At 37.4% G+C, this 16,194-nt stretch overlaps 1 protein-coding gene across 1 annotated transcript in view; it reads right to left on the bottom strand.

Moving 5' to 3' along the window:
- Apoltp (Apolipoprotein lipid transfer particle) overlaps nt 1-16,194 on the bottom strand; it is a 335,784-nt gene that overhangs the window by 197,469 nt on the left and 122,121 nt on the right. Inside the window, exons 15-17 of the mRNA XM_083117428.1 lie at nt 11,713-11,822; nt 3,827-4,021; nt 2,227-2,349 (exon numbers count right to left, since the gene is read on the bottom strand). Of these exons, the coding sequence (XP_082973554.1) occupies nt 2,227-2,349; nt 3,827-4,021; nt 11,713-11,822 (428 nt within the window). The remainder of the gene's footprint in view (nt 1-2,226; nt 2,350-3,826; nt 4,022-11,712; nt 11,823-16,194) is intronic.

Raw genomic sequence — 16,194 nt, 5'->3', positions numbered from 1 at the left:
AAACTGCAGCTGCCTCCAGGAGAATACATGAAATTGCTTATTGGTGATTCCTCAAGCCACATTAATAATAATAATAATAATAATAATAATATACATGGTATGTACAAGTTCTTCAGTTTTATAAGAATAGTTTCCTTAGATAAGAAGACAGGATTTATTTTGTCAGAATGGAGACAAAAATATTTGTTAGGAATTACCAAATGAGCATGAAGAGGGAAGAGAAATAAGACATTTAAGTTCTTAATCTAGGACAAGGTTGAGATCAGTGGCGTAACAGCTGCCCCCACAACCCCCACAATGCAGGGGGGAGGGGGGACAATGTGCTCCTGAAAGTTTATATAGTCGAAAAATTCAACAGAGAGTGTCATTAATTTAAAAAATCGATTTACAAAACTGAAATCTGGTTCCCAGTAACATCATATGATGATGTTTGCAATAATAAGCAGTCTCAGGGAGAGGGGCCCGGGTGACTTGTCATATGGGCCCCCTCCGAATTGCAGAATTAACTTACTTGCTCGCAGATGGCCATGGATAGGAAAATATCCCTCATCTCACACTTTTTTAGCTACGCAGTTTGTCGTAAACGTAGCGTAGTGTGTCAATTATCTACTGCAGTTATAAATCCAGTAGAAAGATTTAGTTGCTCAACCAGTCGATGCCTTATTGCTACTCGTGATATATAAAATATAACTTCTCACCAAATATTTTCAAGGAGGCCCCTAGTCTTTTCACATTGAAATAAGAGCTGAAATGGATTTCCCACATTGTCCACACCTGTTACGTTTTACTTCAAAGGGGCCCAAAACTCAGTGGGGGTGGATCCCAGGGGCAATTACCCCTTTGCCCTAAGGGCCATTATTCCCTCCTCTGCCACACAGGATATACAGAGTATGAGTTAAATGTCACCATTATTTTGTGTAATTTTGTAAAATTCATTTTTCTGGACATTTCTGTCGAACCAGTTCTTATTTTCCAATATATTACAATTTTGTGATCTGCAGTGTTCGAAGTGTAAATTCCTAAATGTGAATTTCTTTGTTGAAGTTTGGGGATAGGAGGAATGGATCAACTTCAAGACAATGCAGCAAGTGGAGGAAGATGCTTATGCAAATTCGAGCAGTGATGATCTATTAATAAAACTGTTCTTGTTCCACGAAAAAAGTCTTCAAGATATATATATATGATCAGTGGTTTATCGAAAAGTAATGGCATCGTTAAAATTATGAATAATAATAAAGAGGTCCTCTATCACCAAAATTAAACACTGTGTCTGCGGCAACAACATTTTTTTTTAGAGGAGGGGGGGATGTGTTCAGTCATCGCAAGTGGTATTTCAATGAGTGACAAATTGTCAGTGAATAGAGTTCCATCACAGCTTTCTTATCTATCTCTGAAGACTGGAGTCTGCTGCTATTTCTTCATAGCAGATTGTAATTGACTTTGTGATGTTAGGTCACCTAGAGGTCCGGTTCAACCCCCATAACTGAAGTGATAAGTTTGCTTTAGTATATTACTCAGTATTAGTATTAGAAGCCTAATTAATCATGGCCTGGTGCAGCCAGGGGATGGCATAGAGGCTGAAGGTGCATTCACCTCAAAGTCCAAAAGAGGAGTATTTACTATACTTTAAACAATTCCCCCAAAACAATATTTTTTTTAATATCTGTGTATTATATGTAATGTTATTAAAAAGCGTTTCAATCAAAAAATACAAAGGAACATGATTCAAGAAAATAGCTGGAAGCTTTCCCCTGCTCCAAAATAGATTCCTGGCTGTGCCACTGCGTTGAAGTGCAAGAGAAAATATTTCCAGATTTTCTTCCAGTTATTTATCAGAGATTCAGACCACCCTTATTTAGTTCCAAGAAGGCACTACACTAATATATAAGTCGACAACAAAAACTGAGAAAGCCTAATATTTGGGGTAAAAGTTATTTTCTTCTACACTTGGGGGGGGGGGGGGGGAGAGGGACTAGCAAACTACTGTACATCTGTCTCATTCTGGCATCATAATTTTTTTTGTCACTAAGGAGGGGTGGGGGCAGTGTTTCACTTGCAGGAGGGGCCCAGAGAACTGCACTATGTCACTGGTTGAGATAATGACTTCTTGAGCTCTATTGCAGATATTCAAGCTAAAGCACTTAATTCACACTATCAGGTCAATTTTACTGTTAACGTTTTCAAAATGTAATAAGTATCAGTAGTATATATATATATGCAACTTACCTTGCCAGACAATTGCTTCAATTGTCTTACTGGGTCAATGCTTTCTAAAGCAGTTTTTATTTCATCTCCCACAAAGCTGCTGTATTTCAATTCATTCCCAAAGATTTTTAATGATAATGATGCCTAGAAAGAAATTAATAATAAGAATACTATAGGAATAAAAAATTATAGAACTTTTATTCTTATATATTTATTATATTATTTTATATAACCAGTGGTTTTACCATCATTTGTCTTTTAGTGTCCATATATATGATGCTATAACCACCTGCTACACATAATTTTCTTAAAATAAATTTTAGCCAAAGCACATTGGCCTTGAATATCTTTAAGATGTAATCAATTTTACCCGAATATTCTGCTGTAATGGAGCTGATTACTTGATAAAGTGTGTGACCAAATAGGTTTTCACCTAATGTACATGGACATCTGGAAGGGTAAGGTGGCATGACCCCCACCCCCCTTGAAAATGAAAGTCAACATACTTCACACATAATTTCATTTCAATCACAGTAATATATGCTAATTATTGCAAGGGCGTGACAGGAACTTGATAACTTCAAACTGAAGTAATGTTTTTTTTTAGCGAACAATACTATTATGGGGGAAATATGCCTAGTTGCACCCCCTGGAAAAAATACCTTGCTTGACTCTCCCTGGAAAAAATCCTGTGGACGTCCATGCTAATGTGTATACAATAAAAATACAACAAAAAGGTACGTATAAAGTGTGTAAATCTTTAGATTACATTGCATAGAGCTTACAATGGAGATGTAGCACCATACAGAGTCTCATGCCACTTGGTTGATTTGGGCATGAATTTGTTCATATTATATGTTTTTTTCCCCCTTCATTGACTACTCATTCAAGTTTCTTTAGATAACTTACTATTTCTCTTCCAATATTGAGTTTTAGTTAATATTATAATCTCTTGCTTAGCCTCCATATTGAATGTAAGTAGGTTCACTCAATTCTCACCACACTCTTCATCATCTATTATGTTAGCTTGGTGCCTTCACAGATAGGTGATGTGGTAGTGGATAGTGGTACTGATTCCAACCTTCAATCCGTTTTCAAAAGCAATCATTGCAACCTTTCTTTGACACACTGTTAAATACACCTGAAACAGCAATGTTCAATTAACTGATTAAAAATGGCCTCCATGAAGCTTCTTTGGGCCTTACGCTGGGCATTGTGCACCCTGGGCTTTAGTTTCTTGGTCATCATGATGATACCAGGACTCTGTATAGAGAATCTGGTTTTCACTGAAACCTGTTGGCAAATCATGACCCAGTGAAACATTTGGTCCTTGTTAACACTGCAGTGGTTGCGTGGAAAATATACTCATCATTGGTCATGCTGATCACTATTGTGTGCTCCAAATCCATGCTGCATACTAGAAGAACATTATAAATGAATTGCTATCTCTCACCGACGGAACAGTTCCTCACAACACAATGTGATTCAAGGTCACATCTCTCTATGACAACAACTAGCGTGTGCATATTTAAACACAATACAATCAGCCTCGTTTTTATCTTTTCTGATACACCCCCAAATTTTGACTTCAATTTATTTAAATCTAAACAAAAATACATACCTTTGGAACATTATAATTATGTTCCACAACATTTGGAAACTGGTTTATCTCATTTTTTATTTCCTGGATTGTATCAGTACTTCTAGTATATCTTAGATGCTCTAACTTTTCCTTTACAACTTTGTTACTAATTGGTCCATTTAATCCAAAAATAGATTCAATGTAATGTTCAAAACCTTCCACTCGTCCACCAACCTTAAATACAGAAAATATATGTTAGATATCTGTAAATATAACACATTAAATTTTTCTCTCTTGCTATTTTCTTCTCACACAGAACTACTAAAAAATATATTCATGCACAGAAAAATTAAAAGACAGTACTATAGAGAGGAAGAAAGAGTGTGCATATGTATCAACATTTTCATTAAAATAATTTCTGTTGTGTTACTTTTCACAATTTTACAGTATTTTTGAATATAGACCATATTTATATATTTTACTTTACTTAAATTCCTACAACTATTGCTTATTTTGTGCTTGTAATTCAATCAAAACACATCATGTAAATTGGTTGCTGGCAAAAGAAAAAATGCTTATATCCAAAAATGCTTGCCAAAGTCCACTTTATATTTAAATAAGCTAACCGGGAATGGACCTACAGTTCAAAGTGTGATCCAAAACACCATGCAAAATGGCTCTACTGGGAATCAACCCAATCGATCTCTTGATTACAAGCTGACAGCAAAACCACTATGCCAGCCAGGAGGCCCACATGTATAGGGAAATGTGTCAAGAAAAGGAAGCTTTCAGTTACTTCTCAATCATGACAGATATAAATATTCTGATCCAGTTTCTAGGAATGTAAAAATCTTGTATCTATTATGCACTGTGCCTTTTAGTTTAGTTATGTCGAGTTTCTTTTTGCTAAATTTTAAAACATCTCTTCTATGAGTTTCCTATGCTTGTCTTTCATTCCCTCTATTTCCAAATACTAGCATTTTTTTTAAGGTTACAGGTAATTCTGCATTTATGTAGGTATTTAAAAAGAAATTCTGTGATTTAAGTGAAGTGTGGCTGTGTGCTTTTTAACACACACAGCTGTTGTCTTCAGGGAATAGAATAAGTTGTGTTTTAAGTGTGTATCCTGTGACTATGCTTCGAGATTTGTCATATAAATTCATATGTATTGCTCACTTCTTGCTATTTATCTGTGGTTTTTAATGTTAGTCTCCCTGCCAATGGCTATAAATAACGAAGGAGCTTTTTTTCCACAAGGGAGGGGTCCAGGCAGATTTCTGCTACATAAATACCCAGCCCTGGCATCAAAAGTGTTCAGTTCACTCACGGAATGTGGAGTGGAAATTTGACAGAGCTCCATTTAAGGAGAAGGGGAAGTAGATTGCACCCTTTCTTAGGGTAGTTTGGTTACAGAGCAGGGTACACTTTACTTGCTTATATGGTCTGATGATCAGTCCAAACATATGTTTCTTAATAATCCCTTTGGACAGGTTCTTGGCCCCAGTGTAGTTACCAGAAACATTATATGGGAAGGTAAAGTTTCCCGTGCATATAAAGGGTGTCCCAATAAAAGTGACAGATTTAATATGCTGAATAGAACACTTTTTTAAAGAAGAATGACAAATATTTTTACATCATTACAATGGGTAAATGCTCCGAATTAAGGATGCCAAGTTTGATTTACGCATGTTCTAACAATACCTTTATCAGTGATTGTTGCAGCTTAGTTGACATGAAGGGTTACACAAAGGAACATCGAGTTTTGATAGTGAAAACTCATTACAAGAATGGCAAGTGTTATGCAGAGACTGTGAGGAAGCTTTGTGCAATCCTTGGACGTGAATGTGCACCTAGTGAGAGTAAGTTCGCAAGTTGATCAAGAAACTTGAGGAAACAGTTTCGACAGCAGACATTAAAACACCATGCTCTCAATCTAGCCTGTCTGTTGAGAACATCGTTATTGTGCATGACAGTGTTATTGCGAGTCCAAAAAAATCTTTCATTCTTAAATCGGAACATTTGCCCGTTGTAATGATGTAAAAATATTTGCCATTTTGTAAACATACAGTATTTTCTTAACCATATTAAATTCGTCACTTTTATTGGGACACCCTTTAGCACTGTGCCATGAAGGCATATTTAGGAGCTGTGGGGGTAAGGCCTCACACACACTCGATCTTGGCCAATTTGGAGGTGATGTGATCAGCACTATGCTCCGGCTGCCTTTACCCCCAAGGGTTACCCTTGGTACCCATCGATTTGAGGCTGGGTGAGCCCAGATCCACTTTATGCAGGGACAAGGCAGGAAAAATTCTGACCTTAGATCATCCACCCCAGGAATCAAACCTGGGTCTCCTGCATGGACGTCAGATGCCCTACCCACTAGACCACCTTGACTTATATATGGGAGTCTCTTGCTCAGCTTAGCTATGATTACTGACCACCTTCTACTGTTCCTTTTTTTATTATTTCTGGGAGGGAAACTAGACCTCTTTTTGCCCTTATGGATCAGCAAAATTAATCTTATGGGATAGGTGTGCAAAATAATCTGCAGGGGATCAGTTTTGCCCCTGGGGAAGGGTATGTTTAGGGCTTGAGTATGGAGGCTACAGTAGCTGCTTATTTTCACAGACGGTTTTTGAAGGAACTCCTGCATGTTAAACTGTGGGAGTTAGTTAACACTATAGAAAATAGTGTGCTTGTAGCATGACGGAAGTTAATGGTATTTTCTTTAGTAGGGTATGGATTTACCACATCTAGGAACTTGTAAATAAGAAGGGGAGAGTGTTTTGTAAATAAACTACAAGTAAGATTGGTCCATGGCAGGCGCGGTTGGCCCTATAGCGCACAGGATCAGTGAACCCCCAGTAATATACGATAATCACCTCGAGAATGAACAATGAACAATGTCTTTAAATTTTCACATTATTTCGCTAAAAATTCTACACAATAAGTCATGTATTTGTGCCCGTAACACGGCGAACTCTCTTGCTGAGAAGAAGAAACCGCGAATCGGCCGCCCTGATACAGACCCTCAGTTGAACCCCCACAGGACAGCTCGTGCCATTGTGAAAGCTTCGTGCGGGAGCAGAAGCGCGAGGAGGGTATAGGACAAAATACATGGGCGATGAGATTTGCAGAACCTATGTTCAACCCAACGGTCATGCGCAGTTCGTTCTCTCGCAGAAGGCGCGGGACAAGGCTCCTTTCTCGCTGCTTCCTCCCTTCCAGTGTTGCTGCGTGCGGTTCAAGTTTGAAGCGCACACATTACATATTCAATCTTCTCTTGTATCATTTTTGCACCGAACTTCTTGGAATAAATGCAAGATTGTGTCAGAGATGGATGAGTGGAAACAAATAGAAGCTGGAATTAGATGCGATGAATTAAAATAAAGGAGATACATTACCAAAATACCTTGTGCATGCATTCAGAGGTTTTTCCTTAAAGGTGGAAACACTTCGGGTTCGCGAAAGAGAAAGAATGGCGCGAAGACGTGACTCGCTGTCGCTCGGTGTCAAAGTCTCAAGTTTTTTAGTTTTTGAAGTGCTTGGATACTTGTTGGAAAGTATTAAGTGATGCTGCGAGTGAAACGAGGGATGGACTTTACCTAGGTTATGTCATTTGATGCAGTGTAGGCGTTGCTGTCCGCGCAGGTAAGAAATGACCGATAGAAATGCACATAATTAACGTAAACAAACTTCCTTGTCCACTGAAAAAAAGCGTGTGCTGGTCGACCAGCCCCAAATTTGAACAAACCTGTCGCGTATAAATGATAGGGTCTCAGGTTCGATTTCTAGTATGCGCATGCCATTAGTTGCCATTTCCCTTTAACAAATGTAGGACCAGTTCTGATTAGTCAGCATGGACGTCCGGAAGGGGAAAAGGGGGCCGCGCCCCCCATGGAAATTGAATGTAAACCAAAAATTATATATTACACGCATATAATTTAATTTCAGTCACAGTAATTTTTGGTAATTATTATAAAAGCGTTGCAGTAACTTTAGACTGAAGGAGTGTTTTTTGCTCCTCGTGGGGAAAAAATATATTACTTGCCCCTACTTGAGGATGTCCATGATATTCCAACAAAACTCAACTTTTTTCATAAAGGCACAATTTATTGTAGTTTCAGCCCTAAATTTATTCGCACACCCCTACAACAAAACCTTATACTCCCAGATAAAAAGAATTCTTGACAAAGCTTTTAAACCCTCCCCCATCCTTTTGTTGGGCGAAGGAAGTATATTTTGCGGAAAGTGAATATATGTCACATCACTTCAGTGAACCCCCGGGTAAATAATGCACGAGCCGCGCCTGGTCCATGGTACAGTTATTGACTTGTTCTGATAAGTCGTAAATGCATGGTAGGTCATCAGGAGTGTAAGATGTGTTACAAAGCTACTATGAAATTGACACCAACAGCTTATTCTGCAGGAATGTTACTAGATTTTAAGTATAATTACATAGTTACATACAGTTACATAACAATTTTGATGTGATCCAATGACTTATCATTGCTAACTAACAAACATGCACTGTGCACTTTCATAATATTATAATGGACATTTCCACTCAATTTTTTTTACAACAATTTTAAAAACTACACTCTGGAAAAATGACCCCTGCAAGTTCTCGCGTTTCTCTGCATCCAGTTTAAGGCAGAAACGAGACTTCCAAAGTTGAGAGGCTAGCGTTGCGCTGAAAACACGCCGCCGCCATGTTACTATGTCACTCCTTAGGGAGAGCTCGTTTGTCGTCTGCTTCGAGCATCCAGTTCCGGATGGGTAGCTCACGGTGAGCGAACACGTGCAGCAATTTTACAAATCTGTACCGATTTAAATAATGGAAGAAGGAGCGATAGGAGAAAGGAAAGCTATGCTATGTAATGATCATTCTTCTATGAAATATCCGTGCTGCTCACGTGCAAGATAAATGAAAGGGTTGTGATGCGTGCGTGCTCTCAGGTCATGCGAAAAATATTTCTTGTAAAATTGGTTGCTGACCAGACACTCAAAAATATTTTTTAAACTTATACTTATCGATATTTACCGTAATCTATGTAGTGCAAAATAGGAATTTTCACATTCTTCACTTTATTTAACTTTCTTTTCCATAAAGTAATTTCAGTTTGTGTTCCATTTCTGTTGCGCAAATTATGATCAAATATTTTTGAGAAGATAAGAGAAAATACACTGAGAAGATTACATTAGTTGCACAGTACATATCTATACTTAGTTTATGTATAATTACTACAAGGAAATAATGTGTATAACCATGGGCGTATTTAAGGGGGATTCAACGGGTCCAACCCCCCTCTTCTTTTGGTTCATTAAAATTACCAGTTTCCTTGTTCTATCCGCTTGTTCATAAAAAATTCCTTCGGACTTATTTCATTCTCTTAAATTAGAGACGTATAGGACGGGATACGGATGGGAAGGAAATTTCGTAATTCCACACACCAGATGGGACTGCAGACCAATATCTGCAATTTCCTGATAGTTTCGGAATTTCTGCGATAAGAAACTGCATTGAGACTACCAAATCAGTTATTTTTCCCCCTCGAATCATATTAAAGAAATTTGGTTCTTAAAAACGTAGTGACACAAGATGAACAGAAAAGTATCAATACTTCGTGACTACAAACACACAACTTTGTCGGTTCCAACATCCCCTCCCCCCATGCTCCCCAACAAGCTTCCGGCCAGCAGTGTCCTGGATTTTCACTTACGAAATAAAGCAACCCTAATCATACCAAAAGGGGTGTAAGGGGTGACCTTCCACGTTAGTACACCCTGGACTAAAGACTAACGAGGCTCTGGCGACTGGCCCCTTGGCCAGTATAATTTTGTTTGTATTGTCCTGTTCTTTTGTCCTTATGTGTGCTGAGAGCCCTTTTACAGCCTAAGCTTTTAACAAGTCAGAACATTTTAAGATTTTTAATGCAACGTTAGAGTTGTTATATGTAATGGTAAGGGGCTGGCCCCCGTATAATGTGAAGGGAGAAAAATAGCCTAAGTGCTGACGCTCCCAAAATTTTAAATTCAAATTCAAATTCAAATTCTAATCATACCAAAAGTTGATCCATCCCTACCCCCCCCCCGTGAACTATATATACGCTCATGTGTATAACAATATCCCATACTGAAATGGGACGATATAATTATTTTGAATTTTGTACTGCGAAAAAAGGAGCCTCATCTCGTTACCCCGAACGTATTAATTGGTTGGTTCACAACTTCACCACTAAGGATCCTATCGAGACGAAACATGGCAGCCTTGGTCTCGTTCTCGTTGAGAGTTGTAAATGTCTGTCTCTTGTTTATTTCTAAATGTCTCATTGACAGTCTCGTCTCAATTTATAAACATCCGTCTTGGTTTGGGAGGGCAATTCTCGTTCTCATCTCAAGTCTAGAAAAATATAGAATTAACAACGTATGCAGAGGCTTATCATTATAAATACAAAAAAAATCCTTTCTTAACATTTTTATTATTATTATTTTTTTTTTTTTTTGACTCCTCGCTTCGACGGTACAGCCCTCGAAAACTAAATATTATCCTGCTTATATATGCAAACCAAACTGCAGATTCAGAATTACCAGGAATGACTGGCTTTGTAATTATTATACACAAAATTCATGATTTATCTGAGGAAGTCGCATGTTCCAGGTTTGACACTCGACCTGAGCATGACTGTTTCCTTGTGAGTGACATTTCATTGAACTGGAAATTGTTACATGGGAGGATGTTTGCTCGAGCTAGGGGATGCTTCTATTGTTAATGTTAGTGTTGCTCACGAGACGAGGCATATTCAGTCTCGTCTCATAAAAGGAGATAGTTTTCGAAATGAGATGGGACAGTAGAAAAATTTCGTCTCTTATCATGGCAGGTTGGGTGATACTTAGATTGTGCAGTTGGTAGTAGTGTGTGTGTGTTGGGGGGGTGTACTCCTGCACCCCGACTTCGAATACAGCTTGTAGTTATTCATCTTCATTGTAGCGATTAGCCAAAAGTGGGAAGAAATGTGATGTTAGAGATGATACATAATAAATTAACCATGCGTTCTCATCGTTGCGGTTAAACAAAGTGAACGGGAAAGCGACGTAAAAGTAGGCTAAATACAAAAATTTGCAATATATATATTAACTGAAGAAAACTGTCAATTACTGAAGGAAATTTAAAAACTCACCATACCTTTTTATACCGTATCACCAGAAATTGCAGAAATTGGCGTGTAAACCAGTGTGTTCTAAAAGTATTATCTTAAAATTTGTGAAGAAAATATTATGACAAAAATAACTGTAATTCCAGAAAAGACATTCCTATAACATTAAGTTCTTGAAAGTCAGAACCAACCTATGTATTCGCAATGAACAAGGCTGTTCACGTGTTCAGCCATTGACTGTTACAAGGTTTGCTTTGTCACCCTAATGGGAAAACCCTCTACCGAATGGCTGAATTATAGTAAATACTACTATACTGCTAGGGTATAATTCATCTCCAAGAAATGGAGCACAGATTTTTGCACTGGGAATTGTAAGATACTTGTTTTACACAGTAACAAGTGAATTTTCTGTCGTTTCCGCGGCTCATGCTAAGTTGATGGGACGAGCAGAAGCCCCGCCTGCACGCATTTCTAAGTGATGACGTCAGAGGACCTCCTGTCTGTGGAGAGGACGTTTTCAAATCCGTGACATAGTAGGTGAATTTCAGCGGTGTTTGAAGGCGTGTTTCTCGAGAACCGAAACAAATATCGTCGAGATATTTTGCACATCTCATGTTTGTGTCATTCTCTGTAAAATGAATGGATTTAAAACGTTTTTCATGTTAAAGTGGAAATGTCCATTATCATACAAATTTTTTTAAAATGCTGTTAAGCTACTATAGTTTGAAAATATAAATTTAATTTAAAATATAAAATAATACTTACCTCAAATACATTCACTGACTCTCCAAAAAGATCTACAGTAACATTAAAATTTGCTGAACGAGGTATATATGACTTTGGTGAAAATATAACATTGTTTTCCACACTTCCCCCTGAAAGTAAAAACAATATTTATATTAAAATACATTTTTAAGTATACCTCTTGAAAGATAGAAAAAGTAAATAAATGTTTAGCTTTTCTTTGCTTAAACTTTTGTAATGCATTTGTTTATTGTATTTAGACCCATCAATGAGGGCAGTGGGCACTTTAGTTGAGCCTTTTTAGTTTGCAACATATTGTATTTCAGTAAATACGTCAAGAAGTTTCAAAGTGTCTCCATTATTTCTACCTTTGCACCTGGTATGTCTGTCATTATGTCCACAACTAGGGCTGTGTACTTACTGTGATAAGATAGGTGATATGAAATTCTTGTCAACACCAATGAAGTGTTGATATAAAACTTACTGACACTAATTACAGATCCAACATAAAGTTGCAAATATTCCATGACAAACCTGAATGGTTCAATCATATCCCTAAATGATGTATGTTATTGAGTAATGGCTTTGTCCTGGAAACAGAAACTGTGCACTTCAACATTTTCTTAAAAAAAAACAGGATCTTCCCCCTCCCTCTTATGTTCATAAAAAATAACAAAATAGCAGAATTTTACACTAAACTACAGACTATTTACAGAAATATCAGATTGGTCAAAATGTCTACAATTTTAGTTATAAAGTGATACACCAACATAACTATATCAGCTGATGCTAGTAACAGAGTGATAATTTGTCTCATTCCAAAAAAACACACATATACGATGATTTTAAAGTGGTTGAAGAAAGCACCTATGTGGTATCCAATCATTCCAGGACAAGGAGAAATCAGCCTCTGCTGTACTACCCTTATTTACAAGGTGACAAGCTTCCTTTCCATTGACACTGACCAACAATTTCATCAAAGGTCTTGGCATTAAAAAGGTTCTAAAACTATATTACCCCCACCTAGTGGTTGCAGGACCTTGTAGTTGGTGGTGGGGCTTGCGTGCTCTGATGATCCTCTAGGCTATACCGGCGGTAGCATAGCTACTGGCAGGGTCTCCCATGCCGGGCAGGCTAGCGGGTAAAGAGCCAGACTAAGAAGCAACCTAACGGTCAACGGCTCCAAAGGCGGAAGAAGATGGATGGTCATCTCAACGGCTGAGGAGGCGGAGGAACCTAGAGGAGTAATACCTCTATAAAAAACCTTGGTCCATCTGGCTCCGGATGGTAGCACCTTGTAAGGGCCCCTTGCCAGGGTTACGGTGAAGACCTCAACGACATCTGTGGCAGAGAAGGAGACCTTCGGAACGGCAGAGATGGCGGAAGAGGCAACCCATCCTCTTGGGAGAAGAGGGAAACCACTGCCTTGTGGAGAAGGGGAACTTCAAAGGCTAAGGAAGTAAACCCCGAAAGAAAATCCTGGTCCCCCAGGTTGGGGGTTGGAGTGAGAGACTTTAACTCTACCCGTAAAACGTAGAGCAGAACAGCTAAGAAGAGCTAAGCTATGCTCACTGCAAGCCCAGAGGCAGAAAGGAGGCAGTCACTCCACTGGGCTAAAATGCCGTAAGCCAATCCCCTGTACATTTGAACCTACAATGATTAAAAGAAGAACAAGAGAGCAAGCCGGACAGATCACGATGACGACGAATTGGCGAGGATATGGCTCAGTGAATGTTGGAACATGGAATGTAAGGGGTCTAAATGGGAAAGAATGTGAGTTAGTAAGAGAGATAAAGGAAACAAAAGTGAAATACCTTGCAGTTACAGAAACAAAGAAGAAAGGTAATGGAATTGAAGAACTTGATGAAAACTTTCTTCTATTCTACAGTGGAGTACCAAAACAAGAAAGAGCAAGATCAGGAGTGGCATGTATGATACATAAAGATAGAAAGGAAAATGTCAAGGGATGGAAATTTATAAATGAGAGAATAATGACAGTAGACATTTTAGAGCAGAAAGAATTAACTCTAGTGATTGTATGTGCCCCTAACGAGAATGAAACTTCAAACAACAAAGATCAGTTTTATGAAATACTACAAAGAACTATTGAAGACATAGATAAAGAAGTTATTATCCTAGGAGATATGAATGCCAGAGTGGGAAATAAAACTGATCGATGGGGAAAAGTAATAGGAAAGGATGGAGAAGAAGTTATAAATAGCAATGGAGAGAGACTATTGGAACTCTGCATAATAAATGATCTGATTATCACCAACACTATGTATATACATAAAGACATACACAAATATACTAGAGAAGAACCAAGTAGAAATGAAAAATCTATAATAGATTAAATCATTGTGCGGAGAGAGATGAAAAAGTTCATAAGAGATGCAAGAGTTAAAAGAGGGCCAGAAGTAAACACTGATCATAAACTTCTCATATTAGATATGACCATATGGGTTAAAAGTAAGATATCAAGGATGAATAGAAGGAAGAAAACGATAAATTACAACATAAGAAAGAAGATAAAGGTATACAAGTTGAAAGAGAAAAATGTTCAAGAAGAATTTAGAAAGAAAGTGAAAGAAGAACTAGCGAATGAGCAAGTAGAAGAAAGAGAAGAGGACTTAGAAAAACTCTGGAGTAAATGGAAAGGGGCAATAATATCTGCAGCTGAACAAATGTGTGGAACATCTAGAGTAGGAGGCAAGAAGAAGATAACAAATTGGTGGAATCCAGAAATAGAAGCAGAGGTAAAAGATGGAAGAAATACCTGTCGGTGGGTACTCTGGAGGCATTTGAAGAATATAGAAAGCAGAGAGATAAAGTGAAGAAAGTGGTTCAAGAGGAAAAGAAAGAAATGTGGGATCAATTTGGAAGAAATATGGAGTAAAATCGTAAAGAAAATCAAAAACCTTTTTACAAAGTTTTGAAGAACATGAGGAAACAAAAAGATTGCCCTTTAAAATTTATATATGATGAAAATAAGAAATTATTAACAAATTCTGAAGAAATAATGAAAAGATGGAAAAACTACTTCCAAAAATTATTAAGTGAAAACGAAAGAAACGTACCAAATGAAGAGGAGGAGGAGGAGAGAAGGCCTGAAGAACCAGATATGCTAGATGTAGAACAAGAAGTAATTACATGGGAAGAGTTAAATAAAGCTATTAGTAGAATGAAACTAGGAAAGGCAGCTGGTCATGATGGCATTGCACCAGAAATGATCAAGTATATGGGAAAGGAAGGAGAAGATCTGTTGCTCAGAATAATAAATGTGGCATGGAAGGAAAAGAAGATAGTGAAGGATTGGGAAATATCAATACTAATACCAATATATAAGAAAGGAGATAACAGGGAATGCGGAAATCACAGAGGTATTTCACTACTCAGTGAGCCTGGCAAAGTCTATTGAAGAATTTTGGAAACTAGACTAAGACAAGAAATAGAGGATAAATTAGAGGAGACACAAAGTGGATTCAGACCAGGTGTCCAAGATCACATATTTACAATAAGGCAAATAATAGAGAAAGTTATAGAATACAATAGAGAATTATACCTATGCTTTATAGAGTTGGAAAAGGCTTTCGATAGGGTGTCATAGCAAGAGCTATGGAAAACGCTAAAGAAAAACAATGTAAACAAACAATTAGTAGAAGCAATACAAAGTTTCTACAGAACAAATAGATGCTATGTCAGAACTGGCAATAACAGATCCGAGGAATTCAAAACATCAACAGGAGTAAGACAAGGTGATATTTTATCCCCATACTTGTTTATCATTCTGATGGATGATGTTCTGAAAGAAATAAAACCAAAGATGAGACAATTCAAAGTAGGAAATTGGAAACTGAAAACTGTAACTGTATCTGAACTTTTATATGCAGATGATATTGTATTGTTTGCAAATTCACAAGCAAACCTACAAATAAATTTAGAAATAATAAATGGTAATATGTCAAAGAAATATATGAAAATAAACAAAGATAAAACAACTGTGTTAAGGATAGGGAGAATAGAAAAACCCTGCATAATAAGCCTTGAAGATTCAGAGCTAAAACAAGTACAAAGTTTTAAGTATCTAGGTGTTACAATCAATAGTAATGGAAAAATAGATGAAGAATTAAACACTCGAATAAAGAATACAAACAGATTATATTATGCTATAAACAAAGGATTTTTAGGGAAAAAGGAAATAAGCCAAAAAACTAAAACGATTGTGTACAAATCAACTTATGTACCAACATTGATATATGGAAGTGAATCCTGGATAATTAATGAAAAACAAAAACAAAACTTACAAACAGTAGAAATGAAATATTTGAGGAGAACAGTGGGAAAGACCAGAAGGGACAAAATCAGAAATCAAACAATCAGAATAATATTAAACAAAAAACCAATATATCAGGATGTGGAGCTCAAGCGCAACTCAGATGGTTTGGACACCTCAGTAGAATGCCTGAACATCGAAAACCTAAACAGGTATGGGAAGCAAGAGAC

The sequence above is a fragment of the Lepisma saccharinum genome, chromosome 2, assembly GCF_977018435.1.
Source record: "Lepisma saccharinum chromosome 2, izLepSacc3.1, whole genome shotgun sequence".
In the NCBI taxonomy this organism is placed as follows: domain Eukaryota; kingdom Metazoa; phylum Arthropoda; class Insecta; order Zygentoma; family Lepismatidae; genus Lepisma; species Lepisma saccharinum.
Note: the sequence above shows the minus strand (reverse complement) of the source record. Positions and strands in the feature narration are given on the sequence as shown.